The sequence below is a fragment of the Coregonus clupeaformis genome, chromosome 26 (genome assembly GCF_020615455.1).
Source record: "Coregonus clupeaformis isolate EN_2021a chromosome 26, ASM2061545v1, whole genome shotgun sequence".
Taxonomy (NCBI): Eukaryota; Metazoa; Chordata; class Actinopteri; order Salmoniformes; family Salmonidae; genus Coregonus; species Coregonus clupeaformis.
Window position 1 is genome coordinate 23,275,347 of NC_059217.1, and position 16,779 is coordinate 23,292,125.

The 16,779-nt window shown below is 44.6% G+C and overlaps 1 protein-coding gene across 4 annotated transcripts in view; it reads right to left on the reverse strand.

Annotated features, from left to right (window-relative positions):
• Window positions 1-16,779, reverse strand: part of LOC121540258 (leucine-rich repeat-containing protein 7-like) — a 147,204-nt gene that overhangs the window by 45,364 nt on the left and 85,061 nt on the right. For 3 of the 4 annotated variants that reach the window (XM_041848992.2, XM_045207788.1, XM_041848989.2), the window contains exons 7-15: window positions 16,126-16,189; window positions 11,572-11,646; window positions 11,161-11,305; window positions 10,133-10,205; window positions 7,597-7,614; window positions 6,224-6,353; window positions 4,005-4,120; window positions 2,996-3,065; window positions 2,763-2,862 (exon numbers count right to left, since the gene is read on the reverse strand). In XM_041848992.2, coding sequence (XP_041704926.2) covers window positions 2,763-2,862; window positions 2,996-3,065; window positions 4,005-4,120; window positions 6,224-6,353; window positions 7,597-7,614; window positions 10,133-10,205; window positions 11,161-11,305; window positions 11,572-11,646; window positions 16,126-16,189 — 791 coding nt within the window. The remainder of the gene's footprint in view (window positions 1-2,762; window positions 2,863-2,995; window positions 3,066-4,004; window positions 4,121-6,223; window positions 6,354-7,596; window positions 7,615-10,132; window positions 10,206-11,160; window positions 11,306-11,571; window positions 11,647-16,125; window positions 16,190-16,779) is intronic. The other variant, XM_041848994.2, reaches the window with a different exon arrangement.

Genomic DNA, 16,779 nt, shown 5'->3' on the forward strand with positions numbered 1-16,779 from the left:
TCGGTGTGCGCTCAGTGTAAGGCGCCTAGACACCTGCCCAGGGGGAAGTTACAACCCCTACCCGTTCCACAACGACCGTGGTCTCACCTATCGGTGGATTTTGTCACGGACCTTCCCCCCTCCCAGGGGAACACTACAATCTTGGTCGTTGTGGAACGGTTTTCTAAAGCCTGCCGTCTCATTCCCCTGCCAGGTCTCCCTACTTCCCTACAAACTGATGAGGCCCTGTTTACACACGTCTTCCGGCACTATGGGGTGCCTGAGGATATAGTGTCTGATCGGGGTCCCCAGTTCACCTCTAGAGTCTGGAGGGCATTTATGGAACGTCTGGGGGTCTCGATTAGCCTTACCTCAGGTTTTCACCCCGAGAGTAATGGGCGGGTGGAGAGAGTGAACCAGGATGTGGGTAGGTTTCTGAGGTCGTATTGCCAGGACCGGCAAGAGGAGTGGTCGGGATATATTCCCTGGGCAGAGATAGCCCAAAACTCACTCCGCCATTCGTCCACTAACCTTACGCCTTTCCAGTGTGTGCTAGGTTATCAGCTGGTTCTGGCACCTTGGCATCAGAGCCAGACCAAAGCCCCTGCGGTGGACGAGTGGTTTCGGCGCTCGGAAGAAACTTGGAATGCTGCGCATGTCCATCTGCAGCGGGCTATCAGGCGGCAAAAGGCTGCAGTGAGGCTCCGGTGTATGCACCGGGAGATCGGCTCTGGCTCTCGACCCGAAACCTGCCCCTTCGCCTGCCCTGCCGGAAGCTGGGTCGGCGGTTTGTGGGTCCATTTAAAGTCCTGAGGAGACTGAATGAGGTATGCTATAGGTTACAACTGCCCATTAATTACTGCATTCACCCCTCGTTCCATGTGTCTCTCCTCAGGCCGGTAGTGGCTGGTCCACTCCAGGAGAGTGAGGTACGAGAGGCTCCTCCGCCCCCGTTGGACATCGAGGGGGCTCCGGTGTACTCAGTCCGTTCCATCTTGGATTCGAGGCGTCGGACGGGGGGCCTGCAGTATCTCGTGGAGTGGGAGGGGTACAGTCCGGAGGAACGGTGCTGGGTCCCCAGGAGGGACATCCTAGATCCCTCCATGTTGAGGGACTTCCACCGGAGTCATCCGACTCGCCCTGCTCCGCGTCCTCCTGGCCGTCCACGAGGCCGGGGCCGGCGCACGGCTGGAGCCGCGCGTCAAGGGGGTACTGTCACGGAATTAGCCGAGGCTGCTCCTCCTCCTTGCTCGGGCAGGCTTCGGCGTTCGTCGTCCCCGGGGTACTAGCTGCCACCGATCTATGTTTCTGTGTTTGACTTGTTTTGTCTTGATTGTGTAAACCAGTTTCCTATTATGTTGTATTTTATTCCCTATTTAACCCTCTGTCGTTCATTGTGTGCTGTGTGTGATTGTTCTTGTCATTTTCGGCAGTTGCTAGTGTGCGGGTATTTCCCCTCCCTGTTTGGAGGTTGTTTTGTATTTATGGTTACTTTGTTAGTAAAGTATCGTTTCCAGTAGCTCGGTGTCCTGCGTTTGACTTCACCTACCACATTCACGTCGCACTTTGACAGAGGAGGAGAAATGCTGCCTATGACCCCAAAAACACCATCCCCACCGTCAAACATGGAGGTGGAAACATTATGCTTTGGGGGTGTTTTTCTGCTAAGGGGACAGGACAACTTCACCACATCAAAGGGACGATGGACGGGGCCATGTACCGTCAAATCTTGGGTGAGAACCTCCTTCCCTCAGCCAGGGCATTGATAATGGGTCGTGGATGGATATTCCAGCATGACAATGACCCAAAACACACGGCCAAGGCAACAAAGGAGTGGCTCAAGAAGAAGCACATTAAGGTCCTGGAGTGGCCTAGCCAGTCTCCAGACCTTAATCCCATAGAAAATCTGTGGAGGGAGCTGAAGGTTCGAGTTGCCAAACGTCAGCCTCGAAACCTTAATGACATGGAGAAGATCTGCAAAGAGGAGTGGGACAAAATCCCTCCTGAGATGTGTGCAAACCTGGTGGCCAACTACAAGAAACGTCTGACCTCTGTGATTGCCATATCTCTATCTTTCTCTCAGTTGCTCTAGGGCTAGACCTAAGCTTCTCCTCCTTTCTATAATTTTTTTAAAGATTAATATCATAGAGTGTACGCCTAGACCTATAGGCCTAAATGCATGCAATGCCCTGATGCATTTAGCGCTTAAATCTCCAACAGCTGAACCGTGAAGTGGACAATTATTGTTTTAGGAAAAAAAGGACTATAAAGTTTTTAACATGCTACACATCGAACAGTTTTTTGTCATTTGTTAGAGGTTTCTTTCTCTCTCTCTTTGGATCTGAGCGAGTCTCTCGGATCCGAACCAGCACGGGTCTGTTTGGGTCTGTTTTTCCACAGGCCTTTTCGGAATGGGTCTGACTGTCCTCGGGTCCATTCATCCACAACTTTTTGGACCCGTGAAGACCTCTACCTCAAAAGGTAGTTTAGTGACATGTGCTCTGCACACGTACTACTATAGTATGAAAATGTATGCACTCACTAACTGTAAGTCGCTCTGGATAAGAGCGTCTGCTAAATGACTAAAATGTAAATGTATACATTACTATAATGGATAACAGTGTATATCAAGCACCATTAATCAATTGTAGATACATATCCATAACACCTTAGCCATCACTAAATCACACATGCATAGTAGTACTACATCCACTTTGAGGGAATAGTTGGCTGTGAGGATTTTCCCACATGTCAGCATGTGTTACATGTCATTTCTACCTCACCCTCATCATGTCGTGGTTGCTGAGGGAACATGTAGTTGGTGAGGACCCTCTGCTTGGTCTCTGGATGGGCCTCTGTCTGGAGGGGGATCAGGGCCTTGGACTGCACACAGCACACATTCACACATCATTAACTCTTCAAGTACCACTGATACACAGGTTATACATCATTCTAATTTATTAGTAAATGTAAAGTAATATCTTCCCAACAAAACAACACATAAGATCATATTTACCTGATTGTCTGATAGCCAAAGAGCAGCAAGATCTTTTAGTTTTGTAAAAGTGAATGGAAGGTTCTTTAATCTGTGTAAGGGGGAAGAAGACGGAATGGGAGTAAGAATGCATATCATCTCATTGAGTACATGTTTATTTTTATCAAAATTCAAAGGTTATTTCATTTGCGATTTAAAAATGAGAAGTGATTATGTGGAAACAATTCAGACAAGTGGCTTGAGCTCAACTTCACATCATTCTCCACAGAGAGTGTGAAAGGCATATTGTGTTCAAGGACACAGATCATCATATAGTCCCCTGTGAAAAGCCAAGACTATTCCTCTGCCAAGGAACAATCACAGCCTGCCTGCCTCTGATTGACTGACACCCACCACACAGGACAGTTAACCAACACACAAAGGGGAAAAAGCCAGTTACCGTGGCAACATGCTCAGTGAACTTCGCTTTGACAACAGAAATCTGTCAGTGGGAGACAGTGTTGTGGGCTACCGTAGGTATTACGAAGTAGGGTTGGGGTGACTGCATCCTCGTTCTGAGGCAGCCTATGTGGTTGAGTGCTTAGCTCTGTGGTGTGTGGTGCTGCGTGTGGACGCAGGTCTGCCTAATGGGTGCCGTGTGTTCAGTAATAGTATGGTTTAATTACCTTGGATCCAGTTAATCACTGGCAGAGCAACCAAACATCTCATAAAGAACTTAATTAGCCCGGGGCAGGGGAAGTGCTTTCTAATGCTGTGCAGCTATCTTAATGTGCCAGTAGCAAAATAATAACCACTAGTTTATATAAACTCCTCAGAATAATGTCCCATTCCACCTACGCTCTATGTAAATAAATAGACACATAACACAAGCCTATTAAGCTGCTTCCTTATCAATGAGAGTATGAAGAACATATGGATTCACTGTGTGCGTGTGTGTGTGGTCTGTGTGTGTGTGTGTGTGTGTGTGTGTGTGTGTGTGTGTGTGTGTGTGTGTGTGCTATGTATGCATAGCAGAGCAATCAGTAGTAACCTATTGTCGCTTAAATTGAGAACATGTAGCTTGGTCATCTGCCCAATCTCGTCAGGTAGAAACTCCAGCTTATTGGAGCGCAACGACATGACTGTCACATTCTTACAGTTCCCAATCTGCAACAAAAGGGAGGCAAGCATACATTTCAGTGATCACTTTCCATCTTCCATGCACCAAACCATATCAATTACATAACCAAATGCATTGTGTGTGTGTGAGAGTGTACAGTGGGGTCTGGAATTATTGGATCCCTTGATAAAGATGAGCAAAAAAAGAGTTTAAAATAAATAATACAAATAGTGAGATACAGTATGTATCCAAAAGCATGTGGACACACCTTCAAATTAGAGGCTTCGGCTATTTCAGCCACACTCGTTGCTGACAGGTGTATAAAATCGAGTACACTGCCATGCAATCTCTATAGACAAACATTGGCTCAGTGACTTTCAACGTGGCACCGTCATAGGATGCCACCTTTCCAACAAGTCAGTTTGTCAAATTTCTGCCCTGCTAGAGCTGTCCCAGTCAACTGTAAGTGCTTTTATTGTGAAGTGGTAATGTCTGGGAGCAACAACGGCTCAGCCGCGAAGTGGTATGCCACACAAGCTCACAGAATGGGACCGGCCGGTGCTGAAGCGCGTAGCACATAAAAATCGTCTGTCCTCGGTTGCAACACTCACTACCGAGTTCCAAACTGCATCTGGAAGCAACGTCACCACAAGAACTGTTCATCGGGACCTTCATGAAATGGGTTTCCATGGGCGAGCAGCCGCACACAAGCCTAAAATCACCATGCGCAATGCCAAGAGTCGGCCGGAGTGGTGTAAAGCTCGCCGCCATTGGAGCAGTGGAAAAGTGTTCTCTGGAGTGATGAATCATGCTTCACCATCTGGCAGTCAGACGGACAAATCTTGGTTTGGCGGATGCCAGGAGAACGCTACCTGCCCCAATGCATAGTGCCAGCTGTAACGTTTGATGGAGGAGGAATTATGGTCTGGGGCTGTTTTTCATGGTTCGGGCTAGGCCCCTTAGTTCCAGTGAAGGGAAATCTTAACGCTACAGCATACAATGACATTCTAGACGATTCTGTGCATCCAACTTTGTGGCAACAGTTTGAGGAAGGACCTTTCCTGTTTCAGCATGACAATGCCCCCGTACACAAAGCGAGGTCCATACAGAAATGGTTTGTCGAAATCGGTGTGGAAGGAACTTGACTGGCCTGCACAGAGCCCTGAACTCAACCCCATCGAACACCTTTGGGATGAATTGGAACGCCGACTGTGAGCCAGGCCTAATCGCCCAACATCAGTGCCCAACTTCACTAATGCTCTTGTGGCTGAATGGAAGCAAGTCCCTGCAGATGTTCCAACATCTAGTGGAAAGCCTTCCCAGAAGAGTGGAGGCTGTTATAGCAGCAAAGGGGTTAATGCCCATGATTTTGGAATGAGATGTTCGACGAGCAGGTGTCCACATACTTTTGGTCATGTAGTTTATATTGTATGCAAAAAAAAATATCTATTTATATACATTATTTTACACTATATACAATTGCTCAGAGAAAGAGATTTTGTTTAACAAGTAATACAAATAAAATTCCCCAGCACCCTCCCCTTGCGAGGATAACGACTGAGCCTTTTTCTATAATGTTTTATGAGATTGGAGAATACATTGGGAGGGATCTTAGACCATTCCTCCATACAGAATAATTTCAGATCCTTGATATCCTTCGTCTGCGCTTATTGACTGCCCTCTTCAATTGAAACTACAGGTTTTCAATAGGGTTCAAGTCCGGAGACTGAGATTGTCATTGCAAAATGTTGATTTTGTGGACAATTAACAATTTCTTTGTGGATTTTGATGTGTGCTTGGGGTTATTGCCTTGATGGAAGATTCACTTGCGGCCAAGAGGCAACCAGGTTTTTGGCAAAAATGTCTTGGTACTTGGTAAAGTTCATGATGCCGTTGACCAGTGGTAACAAAATAGCCCCATAATATCAAAGATCCACCACCATATTTTACAGTAGGGATGAGGTATTTTCTGCATATGCATTGTCTTTCGAAGGCCAAACCCACCATTGGTGTGCGTGGCAAAAGAGTTCATGTCATCTGACCTTTTTTGCTCATCTTTATCAAGGGATCCAATCATTCCCAACCCCACTGTATGTGTATTTGTGTATCGGATCAGTATGTGGTTATTGGTGTGGGACAGACAGACGTACCTCCCTGGGTAGTTCAACAAGGAAGTTCTCATCAGCAGAAAACGTGCGGAGGTTGTGCAGGTAGCCAATGGTCGGGGGAAGGGACTCCAATTCATTACAGCTGCAGTCAAACTCCTCTAAAAGCGATAAACTGGGTAGAGGAAGAGAGAGGAGAAAGAGCCCCTTAAGAATCCTTCGTGTCACAGCTACTTTCACTTGGTTAGTTATTGGTGTAAGATCAACATTTGTAGAGGCACTATAACCAAAACACTATCTACAACAATACAGTCAAAACAACCACAATTCTGCACAGATATTCTACTTCACATGTCTTTGATGTACCATGTTAATATGTACATATCATTTTGTTAAGAACCTGCAAAGCACAGACCTACTTAATTAGTCTGCTAAAAATGTGCTGTGAATTCTTGAAGTGGAACATTTACATTTACATATATCATAATGATATAAATATTATTTCACTCAAACATTTTGAGGAAAAGCCACAGGTAGATTCATTTCAGCCACAGGTTGCATTATTTGTGGTTGACAGATGGAGGCTCAGATATTTGATCCCTCCTTGGTGTCCATGGAAATAAATAATAATTTGGTTCCCTTTAAGACTAGATGCATCTAAGACATGTACAGGCTACAGAGAGGTGAAAATGATCAATCAAATGGATTAATGAGGATCATGACAATATTCAAAAACCATGACTTGATAGAATGAGATATTCCTTTAGAAGGCAAACCAAAATTAACAAACCATGAATTGAATAAACTGTATTAATCCCACGAGGGGAAATTAATCATTGATGTTGCTGACTCCCTTTCACTATCAGTATCTGGTGGTGCAGTATCTCTTTTCAATCAGAATATAATCAACAGTATGCTTTGATTTATTTATTTTTGAATATTGTTCTCCAATTGAACTTCATGACAAACTTAACTCTATATCTTATCATATATCTTAAACTCTAAACCCACAGTGTTTATTGAGTCAAATGCCCTTGCCTCTTTGTTGGATTTGAAAGGACAATGGATTAGTGAGCAAAATCAACAACAACTGTGCAGTTTTAAAATGTTCTAAATTCAAGCTCCAACAGAGCGTTTACAATGTCAGTGTATATGACCAGGAGAGGACGAGGAGAAGAGTTGCCTCCCCTCACTGGACAGAGTTCATTTGTATTTATTGTACACACAGCAGTGTCATTAGCTCAACATTTGTCCGAGCAGGCTGGCCCAGCTGGCCTCCCATATGCAGGACTTTTACTGGGTCCCCTTCCCCGGCTGGAACATACAGACAGGGAATGTTAAGGTGAGCACTTGCCTGAATAAACATGCTGTGGCGAGGAGGAACGTGTACAGGAGACAGTGATTCACAGTCTACTTACCCTAATTTGGCGCGTCCACTAAATGGCCCATTTTAGATGCATGTGAAATAACCACAACACACAAAACCGACCAATGACAAACCAAGAAAAAAAGGTGCACTGGAAACAGTATCACAGGCTTGGGGATAATAATGAATATGACATGATGAGCTGTAAGGTGGTGACCCCTGACCTATTAGATCACAGTCTCAATGACAGGGCATGTTCAGAGTTGACCCCCAGAAGTCCCTCTGACTCATTATAGTTTCCAGATTAAACTTTTGCTATAATATATATATATCAAACAAAACAAATACATTTGGCCGGCTGTTGAAACTGCAATACTGGCACAGAGTCAAGTCCTCTCAGGCAGCCATATTCCACAACAAATAAATAGCACACACCCAAAATGCACATTTTGGAACAATGGCAAGCCGGAGATATATATATATATATATACAGTGGGGAAAAAAAGTATTTAGTCAGCCACCAATTGTGCAAGTTCTCCCACTTAAAAAGATGAGAGAGGCCTGTAATTTTCATCATAGGTACACGTCAACTATGACAGACAAAATTTGAAAAAAAAATCCAGAAAATCACATTGTAGGATTTTTAATGAATTTATTTGCAAATGATGGTGGAAAATAAGTATTTGGTCAATAACAAAAGTTTCTCAATACTTTGTTATATACCCTTTGTTGGCAATGACACAGGTCAAACGTTTACTGTAAGTCTTCACAAGGTTTTCACACACTGTTGCTGGTATTTTGGCCCATTCCTCCATGCAGATCTCCTCTAGAGCAGTGATGTTTTGGGGCTGTCGCTGGGCAACACGGACTTTCAACTCCCTCCAAAGATTTTCTATGGGGTTGAGATCTGGAGACTGGCTAGGCCACTCCAGGACCTTGAAATGCTTCTTACGAAGCCACTCCTTCGTTGCCCGGGCGGTGTGTTTGGGATCATTGTAATGCTGAAAGAACCAGCCACGTTTCATCTTCAATGCCCTTGCTGATGGAAGGAGGTTTTCACTCAAAATCTCACGATACATGGCCCCATTCATTCTTTCCTTTACACGGATCAGCCGTCCTGGTCCCTTTGCAGAAAAACAGCCCCAAAGCATGATGTTTCCACCCCCATGCTTCACAGTAGGTATGGTGTTCTTTGGATGCAACTCAGCATTCTTTGTCCTCCAAACACGACAAGTTGAGATTTTACCAAAAAAGTTATATTTTGGTTTCATCTGACCATATGACATTCTCCCAATCCTCTTCTGGATCATCCAAATGCACTCTAGCAAACTTCAGACGGGCCTGGACATGTACTGGCTTAAGCAGGGGGACACGTCTAGCACTGCAGGATTTGAGTCCCTGGCGGCGTAGTGTGTTACTGATGATAGGCTTTGTTACTTTGGTCCCAGCTCTCTGCAGGTCATTCACTAGGTCCCCCCGTGTGGTTCTGGGATTTTTGCTCACCGTTCTTGTGATAATTTTGACCCTCACGGGGGTGAGATCTTGCGTGGAGCCCCAGCTCGAGGGAGATTATCAGTGGTCTTGTATGTCTTCCATTTCCTAATAATTGCTGCCACAGTTGATTTCTTCAAACCAAGCTGCTTACCTATTGCAGATTCAGTCTTCCCAGCCTGGTGCAGGTCTACAATTTTGTTTCTGGTGTCCTTTGACAGCTCTTTGGTCTTGGCCATAGTGGAGTTTGGAGTGTGACTGTTTGAGGTTGTGGACAGTTGTCTTTTATACTGATAACAAGTTCAAACAGGTGCCATTAATACAGGTAATGAGTGGAGGACAGAGGAGCCTCTTAAAGAAGAAGTTACAGGTCTGTGAGAGCCAGAAATCTTGCTTGTTTGTAGGTCACCAAATACTTATTTTCCACCATAATTTGCAAATAAATTCATAAAAAATCCTACAATGTGATTTTCTGGATTTTTTTCTCTCAATTTGTCTGTCATAGTTGACGTGTACCTATGATGAAAATGACAGCCCTCTCTCATCTTTTTAAGTGGGAGAACTTGCACAGTTGGTGGCTGACTAAATAATTTTTTTCCCCACTGTATCTCCTCTCAGTGCCGCCAACTGAGACACAATGTACTGCATCACTCTACTTGGTGTGAACAGTGATGGAACCAATCAGCGTTAGTCGATGTGAGGTGAGAAGGAGCAGCAAGGAGAAGGTGCCAGACTCAGAGTTTCAGAACCCTTCTATCCACAGGCCGTGTTGACTACAGCTCAGCTCAGCAACAAACCAGAGGCAGAGAAGACGAGCTCAGATTAAGATTCAACGTGTCAACTGGTTTTACCATTAAAATCACTGTCTCTGATGCCTTTTAATTTGGTTATGCAATAGATGCCCTAAAACTGACTGCCATCCAGTTTCATGGTAGATATTAACTAATAAACAAGACTTGGAATGTAGTTTAGCTTTTGGCGACATCATTTCAAATCATTTTATTCGACTTGAGGGAAGTTCAGGGATTGCAATCTAAGAAGTGTATGTAAACAAAATAGTGCAATCGGTCTCATAATCGGTATCATAAGGTACTCACCTTCCAATGGTGTTAGGCAGTGAGGTGAGCTGGTTGTCATCGACTTTCAACGTTGTGAGCTTTTTCAACATTCCTGCAATAGAAACAAACACTCATTTGATTATTTAAAAAAAAGGAACAAACAAATTATGAAAAACTAAAAGCGAAGAACACAGTTAAAAGGAATTACTCAAACCTATTGTCAACATAATCCTTTTACCGTTTCATTCATTTACAGCCAGGAAATGATTTATAAACTTACTATGTACAAAATAACTTGATAGTTTGTGCAAATGAAATCCCAGGATTCAAACAAATAAATGTTTCTCTCCAAATACAAATGACATTTTAATGACGCAAGCCATTTGATTGTTAATGACAAAACTACTCAGGGAAATGCACTCTCAGATAACAACCTCCGAGAGGAGCCACCATGATGAATGCAGTCATTACAGAATTAATCATCCTCTCTCCCCCTTCCTTCCTAATCATCCTTTCTTGATCCTTTCTCTATTCTTTCTAACCAGGAGATACCATTTGTTGCAGAGGAGAGAGAGCAGAGACAATCTAACCAGGATATACTATTGTTGCAAAGTGGAGAGAGCTGCGGCAGTCTAATCAGGAGATACTATTGTTGCAGAAGGGAGAGAGCATAGACAATCTAACCAGGATATACTATTGTTGCAGAGGTGAGAGAGCTGAGACAATCCAATCAGGAGACACTATTGTTGCAGAGGTGATAGAGCTGAGACAATCCAATCAGGAGACACTATTGTTGCAGAGGTGAGAGAGCTGAGACAATCCAATCAGGAGACACTATTGTTGCAGAGGTGAGAGAGCTGAGACAATCCAATCAGGAGACAATATTGTTGCAGAGGTGAGAGAGCTGAGACAATCCAATCAGGAGACACTATTGTTGCAGAGGTGAGAGAGCTGAGACAATCCAATCAGGAGACACTATTGTTGCAGAGGTGAGAGAGCTGAGACAATCCAATCAGGAGACACTATTGTTGCAGAGGGGAGAGAGCAGAGAGGTTATATGGCCTCACCTATGGTGTCAGGCAGATGCTGCAGCATGTTGGAGGAGAGCAGGAGGTCCTCCAGGGACTCACAGCCAGAGATGTCAGTGTCCAGGCTCTCAATCCTGTTTTTAGCCAGGTCCAGGTAGCGCAGATGCCTCAGCTTCCCTATACACTTCAGCAGCAGGGGAGGGAGAGACATGGAGCGATGGATGTTAGAGAGAGAGAGAGAGAGAGAGAGAGAGAGAGAGAGAGAGAGAGAGAGAACACAGGGGTTTAAGGGAACTTTTTTCAAAGGTTGCCCTATGGTGGTGCATCACTAACCCCCATGCACTGACCTAACTAGTGCATCACTGCCCACACACAGATTTCATCAGGCCCAATGACAAATGACACAGACAGATAATGACTGGAGGTGGTAGTGAAGGGCTGTAGGCCTACCCCAGGTATTGTCTGCAGTGAGTTGTTGTCCATCCACAGCTCCTTTAGGTTATGGATCTGCTCCAGGACTTCAGGCTGAAACACCAAACATACACAACATCCTGTAGGTGTCTAGAACAACCAGCGCAAGAGGGCTGGACAGTACATAATAGCCCAGGAACTAGTGCAGAGAGATAAGAAAGCCCTGGCCACTTTATCTCATTGGAGTTAGGGCAGGCTGACAAGTGGCATGTCGTTTTAAGTAAAGGAAGTGCGGTTTTAACACCAATCAATATAAGAAGCTAATAATCTCATGCCACAAATCCAATGGGCGTAATTACTAAACAAAGTAGGCATGTCAATGATGGCATTTGCACAATGAGTGGTGCAAAGTTACGATCCTCAGTCGCTCCTCCAGATGTATTCTAGAATCATCTCACGTTCCGTATTCTATAATGGAAACGGTGTGTTTGAATCTCTGCACAGGCCACAGAGTGGGGTAATGAACGTATGGAGTCCTGTGAGTGATTGTGTTCGATACAGACGTGTGGAGAGGCCTAGCCAGACTGTGTGTGACTATCAGGACTAAAGGCTCTACCTGACTATGTGAAAGGACTCCATTAGGCCAGCCTGGGAGACTAAGTGACAGACCTCACAGTCCTTCATGCTGCCCTAATCAATTCCAATCTCTCTCATGCATTTCTTTTCACAGCATGGTGTGGCTTTACTCAGTGGCGTAGCACAGTTTAGCGGGGCCCCCCGCAAGGTTCGAGCAAGGCCGGACCTTTTTTTTGTGGATGTTTTTTTATTTTTGCCATGGGGCACGGAATTATTTTTGCAGTTTTATAACTAATCTCTTGCTATTTTACACATTTTGCCATGACGCTGAGAGCAAATGTTGCTGTGTTAGAGCTAATTTCCTGCTATTCTATACATATTGCCATGAGGCTGACAGAAAGATTATCAGCTTAAAAGCAAATGTTCTGTAATAACAAATAATGTAATGGCTTCTGACGTGTTCATATGATATCTGGGCGGCTGTGGGCCCCCAAAACCTGTGGGGGTGTGTTATGCCAGTGGTTTTACTGGTGTGGCAGTCGATAAGGACTCCAAATGGTATTCTGGAGTATTATTTATACTCACAGTTGTGAAGGTAGCTACAGTATCTTGTGTGTTTACTAAAAAGTTGTGAAGTTTTATTAAGTTTGGAAAGGGCATGCTCCTAACAAAATTGGATGTGCTTGCTTCAGTTACATGATAGAAGTTGATAGAATCTCAGCATGGAATCAGGCAAAACCCAACAACAACAAAAACAGGAGGTACACAACCACTTCCTAACTTATTTTTGAAATTCCTACAGTATCAACAGAGCCTTTACAACATAGCAATCTAAATCAAACTGATGCAATGCATATTCTATTAACTACTGAACCAGATATTGTTAGCAAACTTCAAACAAAAACGAATTACGTTTCCTTCCCACCAAGGGTATAAACAAGGTCGAGTGGCATTGGGTAATGGAAGCAATGCTAAAAACTCTCTCTGTAGTTTATGTGTCCCCTACCTGCCCTCCACCCTCCCAAAACATCACAAAATCTCAAAATCCCCATTAAACTCATGAAGTGTTGAGTGTAGTATGAGTCAATACTCCACAACTCACAATCTACAGTACAGTAGAGCTGGAGTCAGTACAGTAGCACCACACTGTTTTGCTTGTAAGTTTGAATGAGAAACAAAGAGAGGGGTTTGGTTGGCACGGTGGACTGTGTTGGCACCTTGTCCATATCTCCTGTTCTCTCCGGATGGAGATTAAACACTTGGCTGGTGCTTGGTACCGCGGAGCTTCCTGTACAGAGGCATGTCTTCTTGTCCGTCTTCGAAGCTCTGCGATGTCCTTTCCTCTCTGCTGATGTCATCCACTGCTCTGCTCTCTACGCTGGCCCACTGAGCACCAGCATCCTCTGCCCCTCAACCCTTTCTTCCTTTCCCAGGCAGAGACTAATTAGGAAACCTTCCTCACTTACAGTACTCCCTGAATCACTCTCTGCCACTGTGACACACACCTCAGCATCTGTTCTTGGCTCAGCTGGACCCACATGTGCTGAGGTCATCGTTTGGTTTCATCACAACACCTCTGATGTTGCACTTTCCAGTAGTTCTGTCAGTGGTAGACGTTTTTACATCTGCATCTTCTGCATTGCATGTTTAGCCTAGAGTATCAATGAGCTGCTTGTGCTGAATGTTTTCTTATGTCAAAAAAGCATAACGTCTTCTGAATCCTGGTCTTATACATGTAAATGTTTGCAGTTTAGTAAAACTGAGTATTAATATACAGTTTCTCAGCTGAAGACTGATTGCCACTAAAATAAGGCATGAGCTTAAATCAGTTGGAGAGAGCTTTCATAGAGCCTCTGGTTCAGACAGCCTCTTAAAGGCTCTTTTGACTGAATTACATTCCAGTGCTCAGGTCAGTTAAGAGGAAAAGCTGTCTCCCTCCACAAAACAATACCAGTAAACCAGGGTGGATAAAGTCCATGAATTCTCAGGGCTGAAAAACACTGATAGAATCTAAGATTCACCACAAAAACCATCAGCTGAAGAAAATGCATTAGGCATGTTGGCACAAAGTATAGGGTAGACAAGGAAACAACAACAGCTTAAGGAATGCGAGAAAATGCACTCTATTTTCCCTGGGCTTCAAATTCACCAGGCAATAAAGCTACACTAGAGGGTTCTATTTTAGGGGAATTGAGATGACAATTGGTAATGTCGCTCACACCATCAGCAAAAAGCAACAGTAGTCCTTGAATGGGGATGGGGTAGAGCAGTGGTTCCCAACCAGGGGTACTAGGACCCCAGTGGGTACTTAGCCTATCCACAGGGGGTACTTGAGAAGACTCATGAGACCTACTGGTAAAATACACTTGAGGGGGTACTTCAGGCGTACTCCAGGCAGAGCAAAATTCAGTTGGTTGGACAGTAACTGAAAAAGGTTGGGAACAACTGGGAGGATGAGATAGGTCATAAGTGGAGGGAGAAAGGCTTGTACTTATGTAGGACACAGAGATTGGGAGTTCAGACTATAGCACGAGGAAGAGTCGATGGGCGCTCGCTCACTCTGCAGTAACTTGGAGGCTTCGAACAGCAAAGCACGCTTATCACAATGCCAAACCATCTGCTCCCTTGGAAGGGGCCGTGCAAATATGCCCTTTTCTCACTACCCAAGGACAAAGTCCTGGAAATAGTGAAACCTGCATCAGACATTGACACAAAGTATAGACCTACAGCCAATTCCAAAGCAGAAATACGTCCTAGTGGACCTGTGGCACAGAGCATGTCATGCATGGCTTCAGCCAGCAGCTCTCCCCAGGGCTCCCCAGTCCCCAGCCTCAGCCCTAGTCCCAGAACAGTGTGTGATCTTGTTAACCAAGGATGACTTGGAGATGTTACGTTACACCCTTAAAAAGCCTCCCTCCCTCCCTGAGCATTCTGCATCCTCACACTTCATATCGCCTACTTTTAGATATCCCACGGATTGTTGGTCAATGACCATGCAGCATCAAACCTTACCCTCACAGTACCTTTCTAGTGTATCAGCCATTTCCCATTCTGAGAACCTAGGAATAGTATGACTGTTTTCATCTCCCTCCTCTGTTCTATTACTCTGCTCTAGACTTGAGGTGTATACTACAATGCAGGATCAATGAGTTAGCCAGCTAACTTGCCTAGCTATTCGGAAATAACTTTTTAATTTTTTTGAAAGATAAGGTTGAAATGGGCATGGTCTATTTGACTCAACAACCAAAAACACATACTGTATATACACGTTTAGCTTTCATAATGAACCAGAAAATCAATAGTTATTTCTGGTTGTTTATCAAAGTTAACTGGCTAAATCACTGATCCTGCTTTGTAGTATACCCCTCTGGACCACTAATCAGTGAGATAAATACACAGAACACGGTCCAGAGAACATAGCCAATAGGATGAAAATGGAGGGTTAAAAGAAAGGTTAACTAGTCCAATCATTAGCTAAACACAATAATGGCTTACTCTTTGGTTTCCGTCTCAATGTTTTCCCCAGACACTGTAGTCGTTTACCGCTTACAGACCAGGCGATTGATTTAGACAACCACTCAATTAATGTGACATGGTCAGCATCAAGCACAGTGCAGGGGTATAGGGCTGGATCGTTTGATAAATTCCCTGCCATTGTTTACTCCAGCTCCAACAGCCAATTAAAATGTGCTCGGTGGTGGGCGTCCTGACGTGCCAAGTCGTGCACATTTGAGCTACCCTAGTAAATAATGCATCAAGTGTACACACACACGCGCCTGCCTGCACACCCACCACCACGCCACAGGCATGCACTCACACACACAAATGCCTGCCTGCCCAGACACGCACACACACACGGCGGGCGGGGGAGCAGTGCTGGAGACCTAATGAGGGTGCAGAGCAGATTGAGGGGGGTCCTGCTCTGGCTTGTCCCCCAGGTCTGCTGGGCCATGGCTGCCTGTGTGGTGACAACTGCTGTCCATGTGACTGGCGTCTTCAAAGGGCCTCTTTTCTTACCAGTTCAGTGAATTCATTGCTTCCCAAGTCTAATCGCTCCAGCTGTGACAGTCTGTGTATTGACCTGCAGCAAACAAGAGGGAAGAGCCTCAGATTCTGGCATAGAAACAAAGTCACCATTTAGAAAGGCCAATCATCAGCAACACTCCCTCCCAACCAGGCTTCCTGTAACTCTGCCATCCAAGAGGGGACGGCATGCTAGCCAGACATCCCCACACATTCACATAATATTCACTGCAAATATAAATAGCTCAAATCAAAACAACGCAGTTAGTTAGTTAATGATTAATATAACAGGAAATGGCTTTCTCCATTGCACCAGGCAACACCTCAAATTAAACTTGTTGCAATGTAGTGTACACAATGTCAGTCGGGGAGAGCAATGTCAGAATGATTCCATCTAAGATGTATTGCACATCATTAATGTTTGTATTGGCTTGGTATTGCAGAGGAGCTTTGTCTTGAGTGGTGAATGGAGAGCATCCATTAGTCAAATCACTGAAGCAGATACTGCTGTTTTATGTCATGATATAGAGCAGCTGGGCCACATAGCAATTAGTCAATTCCAATAATGATGTGAGAACAAACAGATCAGATCCCTCATGGCAGAATGTCTCCCCATCCTTCATAACATATCAAAGCCTATTTATTATC